At 39.1% G+C, this 18,104-nt stretch overlaps 1 protein-coding gene across 3 annotated transcripts in view; it reads right to left on the bottom strand.

The window, feature by feature from the left end:
- EPG5 (ectopic P-granules 5 autophagy tethering factor) overlaps positions 1–18,104 on the bottom strand; it is a 129,548-nt gene that overhangs the window by 80,167 nt on the left and 31,277 nt on the right. For all 3 annotated transcript variants that reach the window (XM_004266052.4, XM_033421337.2, XM_049697760.1), the window contains 7 exons: positions 17,437–17,594; positions 16,237–16,391; positions 14,416–14,556; positions 8,929–9,093; positions 6,529–6,648; positions 5,381–5,640; positions 407–547 (listed from right to left, as the gene is read on the bottom strand). In XM_004266052.4, coding sequence (XP_004266100.1) covers positions 407–547; positions 5,381–5,640; positions 6,529–6,648; positions 8,929–9,093; positions 14,416–14,556; positions 16,237–16,391; positions 17,437–17,594 — 1,140 coding nt within the window. The remainder of the gene's footprint in view (positions 1–406; positions 548–5,380; positions 5,641–6,528; positions 6,649–8,928; positions 9,094–14,415; positions 14,557–16,236; positions 16,392–17,436; positions 17,595–18,104) is intronic.

Raw genomic sequence — 18,104 nt, 5'->3', positions numbered from 1 at the left:
TTATCAGTGTCTCATGTGATGAGCACCTCCCTGTGTATCTTCTCTGTTTATAATACTGCCCCATGCACACTGCAATTAAAAGCAACGTGTTTTGCTATTGCTACAACAGCAAAGCCATTTGCTGCTCAAGGTCAGAAGCACTATTCCCAGTTTCATGGAAACCACCACCCTTTTCAATACTAATAAGCTATAAGCAATCCAAAATTAAATGACAAAGGGAAGTATCTTTCATGACAATAAAACTAGAATCATTATTAGAGTCACTGTTCATCACTCTGCATTCTAAAATAGGCAGGAAGTTTTCTGCCTCATAAAAAATACACTATTGAAATATCATTCCCTATATTATACTTGAGAAACCAGAGAACATAGTCATTTTGTACTCGCTGGGCTGTTCTCCACTTACTGCTCATTCTTTAGAAGGTAATACTGGCAAGGGTAGAACAAAGGCAGAATCTTATCCAGGACATGGACCACTGTTTTCAAATGCCTCGACTGGACCAGAATCCCCAAGAGTGGGATGCCTTCTGCACAGAACTTCTCAATGCTATGGAAAAAGAAAAAGGCAATGAGCATACGAGGTAGCCAGTTCATAAACTGATGTTCTTCCAATGCACTATCATACTACACGCTACCCAGATTATCTCAGGTCTCCAACCCATTTATGCATACCCAAACTTCACACAGAAATGCTAGAATCAGAACTCTAGAAGTACAAAGGAACTTAAAAGTTCATCTATATTATCATTTTATACGAAAGAAAGGTGAAGTATCATGGCCCAATTCACACAGTTTCCTGGTATAGGGTCAAATTGAGGACCCAGGTTTGCAAATTTCTAGTCCAGAGCCCTGGCCACTTTGCTTCTCAAATGGTGCTTCTTCTAAGAGTCATGGGGCTCTCATTGTCTACGTAGTCCCACAAGGTATTATAGCAAAGATTCAAAAATGAGCTCAATCTGTCTGTATAATCTGGCAGAATTTTTCTGAAATCAATGTGGCCTAGAAATTTGCTTATTTTTTTGACTCTTCAGAGAATCTATCCTTAAGAAATAATCTCAAATATGGAAGAAAATATGACAGATGATCCATGTAAAAATGTAATTTTCAGAATTATTCATAATTGTAAACTCAGAGGCATAAATGACAATGTAAATTCTGGAAAAATCCATTCAATGGGAATATTACAGAATTATCTTAAAAGTATGCATATGATGGCCAAGGGCAATATGGAAAAATATTTCTGCTAAAATGATACTAGGAAAAAACAAAACTTTATACTTCTAACTATAACTACTAGTAAAGGAGAGTTATACTGTACAGACAGGGAAAAAACAGGGATAATGTCACACTAAAATGCTCATTGTGTTGGAGTGGTAAAAAAGAGTGGTTTTTTCTCCATTTTCCTAATTCTATAGTTTGGTTACACTGCTTTAATTCTGGGGGAAAAAAATCTTTTCAAAAAATAAAAGGAATAATGCAAAGATTATGCCCTAAGGGAAACATTTACAATATTAGAAGTAAAAAACAAAGGATATATAAAATTATGCATGTAGTACAGCTCTAAAAAAGATCCAAGGAAAACATACTGAATAAAAATAAACAGAAAAATAAGCAATGTTTTATTACGATGAGAAAGATTCTGGGTGATTTTTTTTGACTATTGTTCTCTGTATTATCTATGACTTTATATTCATGTACAACTTATGTCCTTCACACTCTGCCCCCAATCCTAAGCCCATTCATAAGATTGTTTTAAGTTAGTTCTAGAATCATCCCAGATGACCACAGTGGAGTTCAGCCCCAAAAAGAAACACTCTCACCCTCACACCCACTCAGGATTCAGGAATCAGCACTAAACCAGTATTTATTTTAGAGAGGACACACAGCAGTATTAGTGAATAAAGAGCTACAGTTCCAGAATAAATATAATTAGAGAAATCATGAAACGATTAAGTTTAGAGTACTACACTCAAAGAATCCACATACCAGACACTGTTCTAAGCATGTTAAACGTCTTATAACTCACTTAAGCCTCATAAAGTAAGTCTGATACTATTATTATTCCCATTTCATAGATGAGGAACCTGAGGTACAGGAAACTGTGAATGACACTAGAGCTACTAGAAATGATGTAAAGAGTGCCTTCCAGGGCTTCCCTGGTGGCACAGTGGTTGAGAGTCCGCCTGCCGATGCAGGGGACACGGGTTCGTGCCCCAGTCCGGGAAGATCCCACATGCCGCGGAGCGGCGGGGCCGTGAGCCATGGCCGCTGAGCCTGCGCATCCGGAGCCTGTGCTCCACAACAGGAGAGGCCACAGCAGTGAGAGGCCCACGTACCGAAAAAAAAAAAAAAAAAAAGAGTGCCTTCCAAAGGGCCTATATAACATCTCTCCCCTTCCTAGTACATCAATTCTGCCCTCTTTAACTGGCTTTCAAATTTGTCCATAATTACCTGGTGACCTCCATTCACCAACAGGAAACACAGGCTTCAGCCAGGAGAGTTTTGTCAACACTTCCCTTTCCCTCCCCCCCACCTCCACCCAGCCAGACAGATATCTGGTGGAATGAAATATGGAGGGGAGGTGGGGGGTGGGGAGGAAGAAATAAGTGAGGAAGGTTAAGAGGTACAAACTTCCAATTGCAAAATACATGAGTTATGGGTATGAAATGTACAATGTGGAGAATACAGTCAATAATTATGTATTATTTTTGTATGGTGACATATCGTAAGCAGCCTTATCGGGTGATCAGTTAGAAATGTACAGAAATGTTGAATCCCTATGTTGTGTGACAGGAACTAACATAGTGTTGTAGGTCAGTTATACTTCAAAAACAAATAAACAGGGCTTCCCTGGTGGTGCAGTGGTTAAGAATCCACCTGCCAATGCAGGGGACATGGGTTCAATCCCTGGTCTGGGAAGATCCCACATGCCGCAGAGCAACTAAGCCCGTGCGCCACAACTACTGGGCCTGCACTCTTGAGCCTGTGAGCCACAACTACTGAAGCCTGCGTGCTTAGAGCTCATGCTCTGCAACAAGAGAAGCCACTGCAATGAGCAGCCAACTCGCTGCAACTAGAGAAAGCCCGCGTGCAGCAATGAAGACCCAACGCAGCCAAAAATAAATAAATATATAAAACAAACTCATAGAAGAAGAGATCAGATTTGTGGTTACTAGAGGCTGGGGGGAGGTGGGGGGTGGAGGGAGGGGAAATTGGATAAAGGTGGTCAAAAGGTACAATCTTCCAGTTATCAGATAAATAAATACTAGGGATATACTGTAATGTACATGATAACATAATTAACACTGGTGTACATTATATATAAAAGTTGTTAAGAGAGTAAATCCCAAATGTTCTCATCACAAGAAAAAAAAAATCTTTCCTATTTCTTTTTTTTTTAATAGATCTTTATTGGAGTATAATTGCTTCATAATACTGTGTTAATTTCTGCTGTATAACAAAGTAAATCAGCCATACATATATACCCATATTCTCTCCCTCTTGACCTTCCTTCCCATCCTCCCTATTCTTCCTATTTCTTTAATTTTGCAACTATATGAGATGACGGATGTTCACTAAACTATACATTTCATGATATATGTAAGTCAAATCATTATGCCATACACCTTAAATTTATACAGTGCTGTATGTCAATTATATCTCAATAAAACTGGAAGGAAAAAAAAAGAAATACCTACAAAGTACAAGTTCTGGAGATATCAAGACAATGCCCCTACCATGTTCCTACCATTAAGGAACACACAGTCCCAAAGGAGGAGGAGAAACGATTACACCTTAAGCACCCAGCTCAGAAGGCACAGGTGCTGCAGGGCAGGGGTGGTTGGTCCTTGGGCAGAATCTTCAACACCGTGGGCACTGATCACCAGGGGAAGGTAAGAGTCACTACTCTGCTCCTTAGCCCAGGACATCTCTAATTAATAAGACTCCTGGGTTTCCCTGGTGGCGCAGTGGTTGAAAGTCCACCTGCCCATGCAGGGGACACGGGTTCGTGCCCCTGTCCGGGAAGATCCCACATGCTGTGGAGCGGCTAGGCCCGTGAGCCATGGCTGCTGAGCCTGCGCGTCCGGAGCCTGTGCTCCGCAACGGGAGAGGCCACAACAGTGAGAGGCCCACGTACCGCAGGAAAAAAAAAAAAAAAGACTCCTCTCCAAAGCTTAGCTCCCCCATGAGGGTATCCTGCTCTAGTGATCTCTCCTTACTTTAAATTCTTTCTGCCCATACTCCTGAGAGGTTCCAATCTAGGCTGTACATTAGAATCACCTGGAGAACTGGCCCCTAGATCAGTTAGATCAGGATTCTCACTCTCTTCCCTGCATTGGTAGTTTTAGAATCACTGCAAGAGTGATTCTAAATGGTGGTCAGGATTAAGAACCAGAGCTCTATTCATATCATCCAGCCCATGATTATATTCTTCAGTACTGCCAATTGTTTTATGTCTCCCGTGTCCACTAAGCTGTCAACAACCTGAGGACAGCTATCTAACAATTCCATACCTCTCCTATTTCACAGCACAGGCTGAACACTAATAGCTCATAGGACAACTGGCATCCCACTGAAAATATACTGAATGTGGAAGAAGATGTTTAAATCAGGTTGCTAAAAAGGTGTTACAGTGAATCTAAAACACAAGAATCAGAAAGTATCGGCCAAAGATGTTTTAGAAAACTGGATAGGCTAAATAAAATTAATACATTGTAGGAAAATGATCCTTAATGAAAAGGATTTTTAACCAACTGAGAATTCATGCATTCAGTTACTTACTGCACCAGATTCAGTCTTCATCACTAGGGATAAAATACCACAAGACAAATATGGTTCCTGAGTCCTAACCTCATAGAATGTCTCCAATAAAATTAAACAGACAACTACATTATAGTGTGATAAATGCTACAATGGAAGAAACAGACACAGCTATGGGCTCATACAAGAGAGGCACTTGACACGATAAGGCATTTCATCCCCTTGGGTAGGTTTAGGGTTAGCTTCCTTTATACCTGGGAAGGCTGGGTTGGGCTGCCATCACTTTGAACAAAATTCGGTACAAGTGACCAATTATTTTTATTTGATCACTATTCTGAGGAAGAGACTCTGTCTACTGTTGACATAAAAATTCCACGCTGGATGATAGGTATAACTCTCTTGATAATGCAACAAGGTGATTTTCTGTTACAAATCCATGTTATATGAATTTAGGCAGCACTTCCCCATGATAAGCTATTAATCGAGGCTTATTATTTGGCCCTGATTACCCCTAGATAGATTTGATGGAGGCCTCAGACCTTGGGATGTGAAAGATGAGATTCCAGAATCACTGACTACAAGGTTCAGCAACCCTAGAAGTTCAACACAAACACTGTACCTGTGGCCCACGGCCGTCATAGCTAAGGCCAGATAACAGCCAATGGGCATGCCCGCCTTAACAGCCTTCAAGAGAGGATGAAACGTGGGTGACTCTGTCACTTCAGGCACAGTGCTGGAGAACAGAAGAGTTGCACAATTCTGCTGTATTCCATAATCATTTTTGTGCAGTTTTAACCTCAAGATCAAGTTCCAGGCCCATTGGTTAAATGAGGTCTCAGGTGTCTCTCCATATCGAACAATACTGGCCAAATATGAAACCTAAAACAATTATTTATTTGAAACCACATTAGTCACATACACATTAAATCAGTAAGCTCACCCACCCATCTCTTTTTGTGATCAACAATGCCGTCAAAAGAAAGGACATAGGGCCTCCCTGGTGGCGCAGCGGTTGGGAGTCCGCCTGCCGATTCAGGGGACACGGGCTCATGCCCCAATCCGGGAAGATCCCACATGCCGCGGAGCGGCTGGGCCCGTGAGCCATGGCCGCTGAGCCTGCGCGTCCGGAGCCTGTGCTCCGCAACGAGAGAGGCGGAGAGGCCACAACCGTGAGAGGCCGGCGTACCAAAAAAAAAAAAAAAAAAGGACATAATGCTTACTGGTACTCAGTGTTTACAGCGCTAAATTAAAGCAGTTTCTCACTCACAGCTGACTTCTGATTATTTGCTAGTCACTTTGTGAACCTGATCTGGGTCTGCTCAAGCAAGAGTAATAATATGAAAGTTGGTATGCAACAAATCATGTGCTGGTAAAAAAATTTAACAACCAGTTGGAGCATGGAGGCCGATTTATAAGGGTTTGCCCACTTTGGTAGCATAAAAACTCCCACCATGGTCAACTTCAAGCCACCAGCAGGTTAACAATCAGACCTGCGAAGTTCCTAAAAATGTAACAATCAGTTCTCCAAGCCGGTATGAGCCAGCACCAGCACACCGCTGTAGCTCAACTCAAATTCCGTAATACTAAAATGGTCATATGGAGGCTACTTCTTAAAGAAAAATCTTTCTCCAACCACAGAACTCAATTTCAATATCTTAAATTGCCAGAAATGTTCTTAGGAAACCTAAGGGTAAATATTGTAACTTTATCCACCCAGGTCATTTATAATAAAGGTTTACGTCCTCAATACATAAAAGAAGGAAATACCTGCTTCATACTTTCAGAAAGAAACCCAGCATACGGCTTCTGTGCAAGGTACTTCTGGTACGCCTCAAGAATCATTAAAGCTACTTCAGCATGGACTGCTTGATCCAGATGAAGAGTCCCCTTTTAAAGAGAAAAATCATCACAAACATGTCATCTTGATTTTTTTTGGTTATACCTTTGAACTAAAAGATTAGTCAGGATAGTAAAAAAGAACCTTGGATGCAGAAGTTTAATTTTCCAAAGCTCACACCCCCTAACAATGAAATTATAAAATGACAATAGGAAAAAGAATTGAAATCTTTAAAGAACCACTACACTGCACCAGTTAGGTGTGAGCCCGAGTCATCCCCAATCCCAGTCATAAAAGGTATCTTTGAATGCAACCCCCAACCCCCACCCTAAAATCTCCATAAATACTTTGGGTTACAAGTTTAAGGGCATTGTTAAGAACCAGGAAGATGTTGAATTATTATTAACTAAACAGAAAGATACTTAATAATTTAAGTCTACATTCCCTTTTCTTGTTCTGTCATCAGTGAAAATAAAAAAAATACTCAACAGCACAGGTAAAATACTCCTTCAGGAGCTTGAAGTTGCCTACCAAATTTCCCATCCAATCTTCCTTTACAGCCTGAAGAAATACATTCCCTAAGCCTCCGAGAGAAGAGCACTTTCCGAACGCTAACAAAAGAACAAGGAGAGGGCTTCCCTGGTGGCGCAGTGGTTAAGAATACGCCTGCCAACGCAGGGGATACAGGTTCGAGCCCTGGTCTGGGAAGATCCCACATGCCGCGGAGCAACTAAGCCCGTGCGCCACAACTACTGAGCCTGCGCTCTAGAGCCCACGTGCCACAACTACTGAGCCCGTGTGCCACAACTACTGAAGCCCGCATGCCTAGAGCCCGTGCTCCGCAACAAGAGAAGCCACTGCAATGAGAAGCCTGCGCACGGCAACGAAGAGTAGTCCCCACTCGCCACAACTAGAGAAAGCCCGTGCACAGCAACGAAGACCAAAGGCAGCCCAAAATAAATAAATAAAATAAATAAATTTATTTATTAAAAAAAAGAGTTGCTACTTTAAATGAATGAGGAGACACTCGAGGAGACTGTGCATGCAGCTCTCTGGAAGAGGGGGGCTGGGGCTTCTGTTCACAAGTCAGAGAAGGCGAAGGTGGAGAAGAGCCCCTTGCAGCTCTCACCCACCAGCACTTGAGTGAGAAAAGACCCCGATGAGACCATGAGCAGACAAGGTGGTCAGGGACACCCTGGAGGAAAAGCTCCCTGGTTTCAGTTTCCTCATCTGTACAACAGGGGTCATGTTCACGCCAAGCACACAAGACGGCTGAGAGGACTAGATGACTCGCTCAGAACAAAAGCTGGCAGATAGTTAGAGAGGGCTGAGTTCTCTTCCATTTTCCCTTTAAAATGTTTAAACATTCTGATCAAGAAGCTAACTAATGAGGCCTAGGGTAAGAAGGCAGAAAGATCTTAACAGTCAAAATGCCTTGATATTGCATCTTTGGAGACATATGATAGGTAGCAAACTCTTAATAACAATAAACTATTATGAACAAAAACTACCACCACTAAGACCTTAACATGTGCCTAGAACTGTCCTCAATGTTTTACGTGTCCTAGCTTGCTGAAACCTTACAACAGCCCTCTGAGGTAAGCCTGTTAATGTGAATGCTTACAGATGAGCAACTGAGGCCTAGAGAGTTCAGGAAGCTTGCTCAGGGTCACACAGCCAGGAGGTGGCAGAGCTGGGATCAGAACCCAGGCAGGCTGGCTCAGAGCTCAGGCTCTTAACCAGTACACAGTGTTTCGGAAGACAAGTCTGGCAATGACACACAATACAAAATGTACAAGGAGGGCTTCCCTGGTGGTGCAGTGGTTGAGAGTCCGCCTGCCGATGCAGGGGACGCGGGTTCGTGCCCCGGTCCGGGAAGATCCCGCATGCCGCGGAGGGGCTGGGCCCGTGAGCCATGGCCGCTGAGCCTGCGCGTCCGGAGCCTGTGCTCCGCAACGGGAGAGGCCACAACAGTGAGAGGCCCGCGTACCGCAAAAAAAAAAAAAAAAAAAAATGTACAAGGAAAAAGGACCAGAGGTAAGAGTGGCAATTAGGAGGAACTGCAGTAAATATCCAGAAATAAAACAACAGAAACAAATGATCCAAGGAAAAAGGGAAGAATTTTCAGTGTGGAGCAATTTATCTTCACTTACAGGATGCTCACTCTGCAAAACAGAACTAATTAGAGAAGATCCTAAACTCTGATGCAGCTAAAAGAATTTGCAGACCTTGCAAATGATACTCAAAAATGTTAATGTTTTGAGAAAATGTTTCTTTGAAACTGATGTGTGTGGACCCTCCAGTCTCTAGGGAACGGTTTTAATACATACCTGTTCGCCAAATCCCCAATTTAGTCCTTCTAGAATAACACAGGCCAATTTATTCTTCACCGTTGTCAGGTTGTAATTGAATAACCAATCCCGAATCACAGCTATCTCGGAGGCAGAAGGTCGCCAAAGATACAAAGGTAGTTCTTTAAACAAGTATAAAGAAACCTTATTTAAAAGAAAATGATAATAATTAAAATCAAGACTTAAAGGACAATCCTGTATTACTACAATACTATATTATTAAAGTGCTTACAAAATTTTTCTCCAAAAGGAAGTGGGGTTTTGCTTTTTAGACAGTGAAATGAACAACCAAATCAAATGAATATTAAAACTAATGATACACCAAAAGCACATTTTGCAATCCTTTGTAAAGGTCAAGCTTTTTTTCGTATGTAAACTGGTACACTTCCATTAAAAAAAATCACCATAGTAAGATCCAAATTTAAAGTCATGATAAATCAGTGGAAAGTCATTCATTTTACAAAAAGACTTAGCACTTTAAATAATTATTTCTTCTACATCATTTAAAAAATTATTTCTATTAGCTTCAAAGCATTCTAGGAATAAAAAAGCATTCTAGGAAGAAGATACAAGGAGTGGATGGGGGTAAAGATGAAACAAGATCAACCAAGAGTTGGTATTTGTTGAAACTGGATGATAGGTACATAGCAATTCATTATATTGTTCTCTACTTTTTATATATTTGAAAGATTATATAATAAAAGCTTTTTAAAATCCTGTACAAAAAGTCCATAGCACCACTTTTAAATAACATATCCATGTGCAAATTAAGATAAATCTGGGTTCACTTAATACAGTTTGGTTTAAGTAAGACTAATCAGAAGAGCAGTTCATAACTAATGTCTAGAATAGTGCTGTCCAATGGAAATCTAATGCAAACCACACGTGTAATTTTTATTTTTCTAATAGCCATTTTTAAAAGTCAAAAGAAACAAGTAAAATTAATTTTAACAATATATATCATTCAATCCAGTATGTCCAAAATAGTATTCCAACATGTAGTCATCACAAAAGATTACTGAGATACGTTATTCTTTTGTTCACACTAAGCCTTGGAAACCCAGTGAGTGTTTTACACTTCCAGCACATCATAACTTGGATGAGCCACATTACAAGGGTCTATAGTCACATATGCCTGGTGGTTACTGTATTGGACAATTCAGCTCCAGAACATATAACCAAGCATTTTTTAGGTTCCTGCACTACTCCAAATTGGAGGCAAAACAAAATTTGAAAGAACGGGAAAAAAAATTTGAAAGACGAGTAGAACGAATGAATTTTAAAAAGATCCTTTCTTTCCTTTGCATGTGTAGTGTGTGTGTGCAGTTAGCTAAATTTTCAGAAGGATTTGTCAATAAAGGTCTTGAATATGCTGAATAAAATGGTAAACTGGCAATCTAACAAATAGAAAAATACTTCTTTAGCCTGTAAGCATCTGACAAAAAGAACAAAATAATGGTACTAGAACAATGAGTATAGCAATGAGATCTGTCCAGAAAACCAACTATCCCCAGCTACACAAAATAATGGTATAGGGGCTTCCCTGATGGCGCAGTGGTTGAGAGTCCACCTGCCGACGCAGGGGATATGGGTTCGTGCCCCGGTCCGGGAAGATCCCACATGCCGCAGAGCGGCTGGGCCCGTGAGCCATGGCCGCTGAGCCTGCGCGTCCGGAGCCTGTGCTCCACAATGGGAGAGGCCACAACAGTGAAAGGCCCGCGTACCGCAAAAAAAATAAATAAATAACGGTATAGCATATATCTACACATCAAGAATAAAAGTGAAGCTACCAAGAAAGATCTCAGGGACATTAAAATGGGAACATTACAAAAACTCTTTGCCAGTAAATTCAACTAGTTAGATGAAATGGAAAAATCCCTTTAAAAACATAAATATATGTATATGTATAGCTGATTCACTTTGTTATAAAGCAGAAACTAACACACCATTGTAAAGCAATTATACTCCAATAAAGATGTTTTAAATAAAAACAAACATAACTTAACCAATTGACTCAGAAAAAAATAAAAATCTGTATCTGTTTAAAATTTTGAATTCGTTATCAAAACACGAAGAAAACCCTAGGCCCAGATGATTTCACTGGTAAACTCTATCAAACATTCAAGGAAGAATTATAACAATCTTACAAAAATTCTTCCAAAAAACAGAAGAGGAGGAAATGCTTCCCAACTCGTGTTACAAGGCCAACATGACCCTAAATCCAAAACCTAACAAAGATATAACAAGAAAATAAAATTACAGATCAATATCTGTCATGAATATATATGCAAAAACCCTCAAGAAAAAATATTATCAAATTGAACCTAACAATACATAAAAAGAATAATATATCATGATCAAGTGGTTTTTATTTCAGGAAACAATGATGGTTCAACATGTGAAAACCAGTCAATGTAATTCACCACATTAACAGAAAAAAGGATAAAAATCATATGACCACCTCAATGGATGAAGAAAAAACAAGTAAATACCCATTCATGGAAAAAAAAAAATTCAGCAAACTGGAAGTAGAAATTTCTCAGCCTACCAGAGAGTATAAATGAAAAACCTACAGCTAGCATTATACTTAATGGTGAACTTTGGAACCCTTTCTACTATGATAAAGAACAAGACAAGGATGTCCACTTTTACTAACTCTATTCCATATTGTAATGAAAAGCCTAGTGCATTCAATAAGGCAAAAAAAGAAATGATTAAAAAGAAAGAATCCTAATAAGAATTCCCAACAAAACAGAATTTAAAGAGTGTATTTTAAAATATATTTATGCTTTCACTGAAAGTCAGAAGATCGCTAATTTTACCTGAAGAGGATGTTAGGAAGATGCATGAATTTCACTAACTAAAGTAGAATGTCCTCTGAAGTGAACCCATGTTTCAAATTATAAAAAAGACCAATAGGAAAATATGTTATCCATTTGCAGGTTGTCATCAAAACTTATCTGAGTTCTTTCCTTTGAGATGTCCCCAAAGGCTTGGTCCTTATCAACAACTATTCCTAACCCAGAGCAATACCCACACATCTACATATAGCACAAAGGATTGTTCCTCTCCTGCTGGGCCTCCAGAAAAAGTTACCTTCAGACACACCCCAGGTGTGTCAATGAATATTTAGGTCCACAGCCACAGCTCATTCCCAGGCTCTGGAGCTAGGAGCTGATTTCAGACTAGCCCAAGGTCAAAGCAAAAATATTCAAAGCCATCTTGTTCATCTGAAGGCAAGGGGGCTTGAATAAGTTCCTCCAAAAATGTCAGCAAGTTCACAGAACACAAAGGAACCATATATTTAAACAGAGAGTGGGGGCATCTTTTAAAAGATGTGCTCTAAAAAACATTATGGGTCTAATTTGTACACTCACTCTTAAGAATATTTCTGGGCACAATTTATTACTAAAAGTATTATGACCTAATTAAAAATGTAAGTGTGGCCAAACCCAGAAAAACACTTGTCAGAAAAAGGTCATGAACTCAATCAAACTGAAAGAATCATATGACCCACTGTAGACGTCTTTGGAAATCATTCCATTAGATGATCACTAAAAAAGGAGCAACCAAAAACTTGCTGTTTGCAAATGAAAACCCCTTCACCTCAATATAATTGTATCCCAGTGGGATACAATGTTTACTTAAATAGAAAAAGTACCATGTACCGCTGCTATGGAAAACAGTATGGTGTTTCCTCAAAAAATTAAAAATAGAATTAACATATGAACCAGCAATTCTACTTCTGAGTACATACCCAAAAGAATTTAAAGCAGAGTCTCAAAGAGACATTTGTACACTCATGTTCATTGCAGCATAATTCAAATAGCGAAAAGATAGAAGCAACCCAAGTTCCATCAGCAGATGAATGGATAAACAAAATGTGGTATATACATACAATAGAATATCATTCAGGCTTAAAAACGGAAGAAATTCTGACACATGTTATAACATGCATGAACCTTGAGGTCATAATACTAAGTGAAAGAAGCCATACAGAAAGGAACAAATACTGTATGATTCCACTTCTATGAGGTACCTAGAGTAGTCAAACTCAAAGAGACAGAAAGTAGAGTACTGGCTGCCAGGAGCTGGGAGGGAATGGGGAGTTAGTTTTTAATGGGTACAGAGTTTCAGTTTTACAAGATGAAAGAGTCCTGTGGATGGATGGTGGTGACGGTAGGTAACAAAACAATGTGAGCGTACTTAATGCCATTTAACTGAAAAATGGTTAATACCGTGTGTTTCATGTTGTGTATAATTTACCACAATTAAATTTCTTTTAATGTAAAAATATATATATACTTTGCCAAGTAAAGCATTATATATCATGTATTCTTCATTTAGAAAAAAATATGTCTCATAAACCAATCTGTCACTGAATCTGCTCACTCATGAATGTGATGAAGTATTAGTAGTTATCAGTCATCTATCCTACAGGGATGATGCAGTGACTATAAGATGGAAAGGCCCTGTGCAAACATAAGCCCAGAGAAAGACACTATAACTTCGAACTTTCCTCCTGAAGTTATGACACATGACCACCTGCCGTCAGAAAAATTCATTCATTACAGCCTTATTATAGATGATGAAGAAAATCTTCAGTAAATGTATGTTTTTAAAAATGATACACTCATACAGTACTATTTGGCCATGGATGAACCTGGAAAACATTATGCTAAGTGAAAGAAGCCAGTCACAAATGACCACATATTTTGTGATTCCATTTATATAAAATGTCCAGAATAGGTAAATCTATAGAGACAAAGTAGACTGTGGTTGCTCAGGGCTGGAAGGGATGGAAGTCTGACAGCTAAATGGTATGTGGTTTCTTTCTGAGGTGATGAAAATGTTCTAAAAATAACTGTGGTGATAGTTACACATATATGTGAATATACTAAAAACCACTGACTTGTACACTTTAAAGAGATGAATTGTATGGTATGTGAATTATATCACAATAAAGCTGTTTTTAAAAACTACACAAAGATTACAAAAGGGATTGTGACAAATGACAGAACTAAACGATATACATCCAGCTCAACTTAAATTACTTCTAATTTTGTTTTTGATTGATTTAAAGCAAGGCTTCTTTCTAAATCAGAGTTGTTTCTTCCAAGACAAAAACATAAGAATTATGAAGGCAAAACAAAACTATGAAATAAAAACTATGAATTAACTATAAGCTATAATTAAAGTACAAACCTGTTACTGAAGGAGGTGGGAAAGTCACTTTGAGGAGATTAAGAGAAACAACCCACAGTTTTTTATAAGCAGCGGCCAACCCCAAGCAGGCACAGTGAACCTGAGACACAATAAATGTTTTCTTCACCCTGTTGTGCCCGTGTGACTCAGTCATCCCAACGACCTTACTATTTTTCCCACTGCTCCAATACTCTAGGGTTTAAATGAACAAACAAACAACAAAAAAAACAGAAACAAAACAAACAAAATCAGTGTTCTTACCATTCCAACCTGGTCAATGGTGTCTTGAACTCTATCCAGAAGGACAGAAATTATCTCAGGGTGAACAGCTGTGATGGCCCCTAAAAGCTCTCGACCAACCTTTGAAAAAGTTTCTCTGGTGGACAGGGTGACATAAGATACCTAAAGTAGGAGGGGGTGAAGATGGCATTTTTAATACCAATTTATCAATAAAAAAACCTTTCCATACTTTATTTAGGAGGTTTTCAAGTAAAGTAGAAAGAATCTCAGATGAAGCCTTGGCTCACACCATGTACAAAAAGATGTCAAAACTTCAGAGAGCACAACTTCAGAGAGCAGACTGTCTGGAAGGTGGGGGAAGAGGGCATGGAGGGGAAAAGCAACTGTTCGACAATGACTTTAAGTGCTGGATTCAGAAAGCACTCCCAGAGTCCTCAGAGCAATTAAGTAATCCCTCCATACTAAAACTTTTCTAAATTTGAGGAAACCAATAACATGATGAAAATCAGAATGCATTTCATGGAAATACCTACTCTCTCTCTAAAAAAAAAAAAAATGAGATCCTCAATTACAAGAGCTTCTAAAATATCAATGTTTACCAACTCTTCTTAAACAATGGGTTCGAAACTACAGGTTACAATCCAATCATGCCAATGGCCAGCAGTTTTTGGGTTTTTTTAATACAATGGAAGGGAACAGAAAAATAAGAGAGTAGAATAAAACAGAACAGAAAAATATGAGAGTGCATCACAGTAAGATTAAGTATTGCTTCAATTTCACATATGTGTGTACACACACACACAGAGGATCAGAATGTAGTTTTTACTGTGAGGACTGGTCAAAACACTTGAAATATCATTCAAGAGCATAAATATTACTTTAGCAATGGATCTTGAGAACGCCATTCAACATACGTGAAAATATACATCCTCCTCTCAATTTTTACAGACAATGAAGATAGTTTGGAATTCCAGATCCATCTAGGCCTTAATCTCATGCATGGTTACAAAGTACAAGAATAGGAACAGCTTAATAGGATATTTGATCCTGGTAAAGAACTTTAGATTACCCAGTTCTGTCATTCTCAAACTGGAGTATTGAGGGGAATGATAATAAATCTTCAAACATAATTTTACTTAGATTTGGAGGAAATTTTTTTACCAAGATAAACAGATAAATGACAGCCTACAGTGAAAATGTGTATTTAAAAATATATATATATAAAACTCCAAATAATGTTTTGGTAACCATGTGAGTTATGTCCCTCAACTCATGGGGTCCAAAGTTCACTCTCTTCCACTGTTAGGGATGGCTCAGTGAAAAAGTAAAGAAAGTGAGGATCTCATCCCAGCCTATCATTTTACAGATGAAGAAACTGAAGCCCAGAGAGGTAAGGTGTCTTTTATGATGTGAGATAGACAATGAGCAGCAGAGCTAAAACAAAGCCAGATCGTTTAACTCTAGGTTCAGTACTATTTCCACCATCTCATTTAAATTGGCTGGGAAGCCAGGTTTCCATGTTCCTCGCAGGGTCAGAGGAGTGGAAATGAGGGGGGCAGGTCCGGGGCAGGGGGAGAGAAAAGTATAGAAACTACAAATGTCAGGCAGTGCCAGACTGTCTGTTCCTTACCAAAACTCATACATCAAATGACAAGAGATAGCAGGGGGAAATGGAATGGGTGTGATTCATATTTTCGGTACTCCTTAGAAATGATCTCCTTCCACAAGTGCAGACAATACAAGATTGTCACATTTTTTTTAAAAGCAATCCCAAAAGAATCAATGGATGGACAATCCAAAAGAAAATCTTTTTAGCTGATTTCTAAAACTTAATATTCTAACCTCATATATCTCCAGAACAATAATTTTTATGAAGTCTTCATCCACATTGGTTCTTCTGGCCTGAGCCATCTGAGCAAAAGTAGTTAGAAGGCAAATCTCTTCCGAGCTATTCATGGAAGAAAGACACTTCTCAAAGTTCACAAAATGTTCTGGGTCTATAAGTTCAAGAAAATTAAAGTGGGGAGAGAATAAACATATATCAAGATATAAAATTAAAAGACTTTAAGAAATATTTAAAGATACCAAACATCTTTGTTCCAGAATGGATTTCTACAGGCATCAGGAAGAAGGCTGGGCCAGATGACATTCCAACTCTAATATAATGTTGCCTCAGGAATATTTAACAAGCTTCTGTTTCCTCATCTGTCTTAAATTTTATTTATCAGATGCTATGTGACTGGTGAAGTGCTCTGTCAACTGCAAAGCACTGCTACTATCACTAGGCAAGACATCCTCAACAGCACACTTAAAGCTACTTGGTAACTGTCAGCCAAATGAATGACAGCCCTATTAATGAAAACTGCAAAGACTAGTAAACTACTCAGTACCAACATGGCATTCCACACAAAAAATATTTGCTTATAAATGGAAATTTGGGGCAAGATATTAGCTATAATCATGACTGAAATACTGATGAATATGATTAACAATATATGTTTTGCCTTTTCCTCAGAGAATGCTCTGTAAGCAATACTACATTTTGTCACTAGAGGGCAGGCTTGATTATCAGCTTTGCCATATATGACAGAAAACTAAATGCTGCAAAGGCAAAGTTGTGTAGAGGGAAGAAACCAGTCTGTTTAAAAAATATATTCCCAATGGAACTTTTCACAGAAAGAAGGCAACAAGCCAACAATTCCTTTCATATGTTTACACATTTAAGAAATCAAAGGTAGTTCATCAAATTTCCAGTATTTTCAAAATAACTCCATGGGGCATTTACCAACCCAATTTTCATTTCCTATCCCCAAATTGGGTTTATAATAGAATTTACTATCCAGAGCATTTGAAGAATAATAGAAATTGGAACCACCATTCTAGTAAGTCAAACGACAGAGCAGTCTTAAATTTCAAAATAATTTCACATGAGTACAGAGTAAAACATTCTCTCTCAGTCCTTCTAAAAGCAAAAAGAATAAAGCCATGAAGAGAAAAGGCACACAAGGTAGGAAAGGTGGATGCTGCATATTTTGGCTGTACCTTGGAGGCGCTTCTTACACTCGGCAGGCAGGAGGGCAGTACAGAGCTTTTCCAGATTCCCGCTCCCCACCTGGTGCATGAGGTAGAAGAGCTTCCAGAGCATCTGAACAGACAGTGTCCCGAAGGGCATTTCCGACATAAACAGCCAAATGCCAAGTCTGCATGTTTTCAGAAAAGCAGGAATAATTTTATGTATCAGTCAACTTCACCATACTGAGAACGTAGACAAAAGAATTCTTAAATTCTTAAATCACACTACAGCAATTTTTCTACCATGCTTCAGTCATAAACACCTAGAGAATGGATAACAATAACAGCAAATACACATAAACGCTTAGTCTATGCCAGGCACTGTTCTATCACCACATCATCTATTTCTCAGCTCATTCCATCCTCACTATAACCCCAATTTACACATGAGGCTACTAGAACACACAGAGGATAATAAGAGGCAGAATTGGGTGTTGAACCAAAGATCCTTTTAACATCCGGGCAACAGAGAGGCTGCTTAGACTGGACGTATGTATGTGTCTGAGCATGCGCAGAGGTATATGTGTACACACAGAGACACGTGCAGTTGGGGGCTGGGGGGAGAAGGGGAATCAAAAGCCCTCCATGACTCCTCACTCATCACCAAATGAAGTTCAAACTCCTTCAAGCTCCAAGTT

This window comes from Orcinus orca, chromosome 15 (assembly GCF_937001465.1).
Source record: "Orcinus orca chromosome 15, mOrcOrc1.1, whole genome shotgun sequence".
Taxonomy (NCBI): domain Eukaryota; kingdom Metazoa; phylum Chordata; class Mammalia; order Artiodactyla; family Delphinidae; genus Orcinus; species Orcinus orca.
The sequence above is the reverse complement of the archived record's forward strand: the minus strand, read 5'-3'. Positions and strand labels throughout refer to the sequence as shown.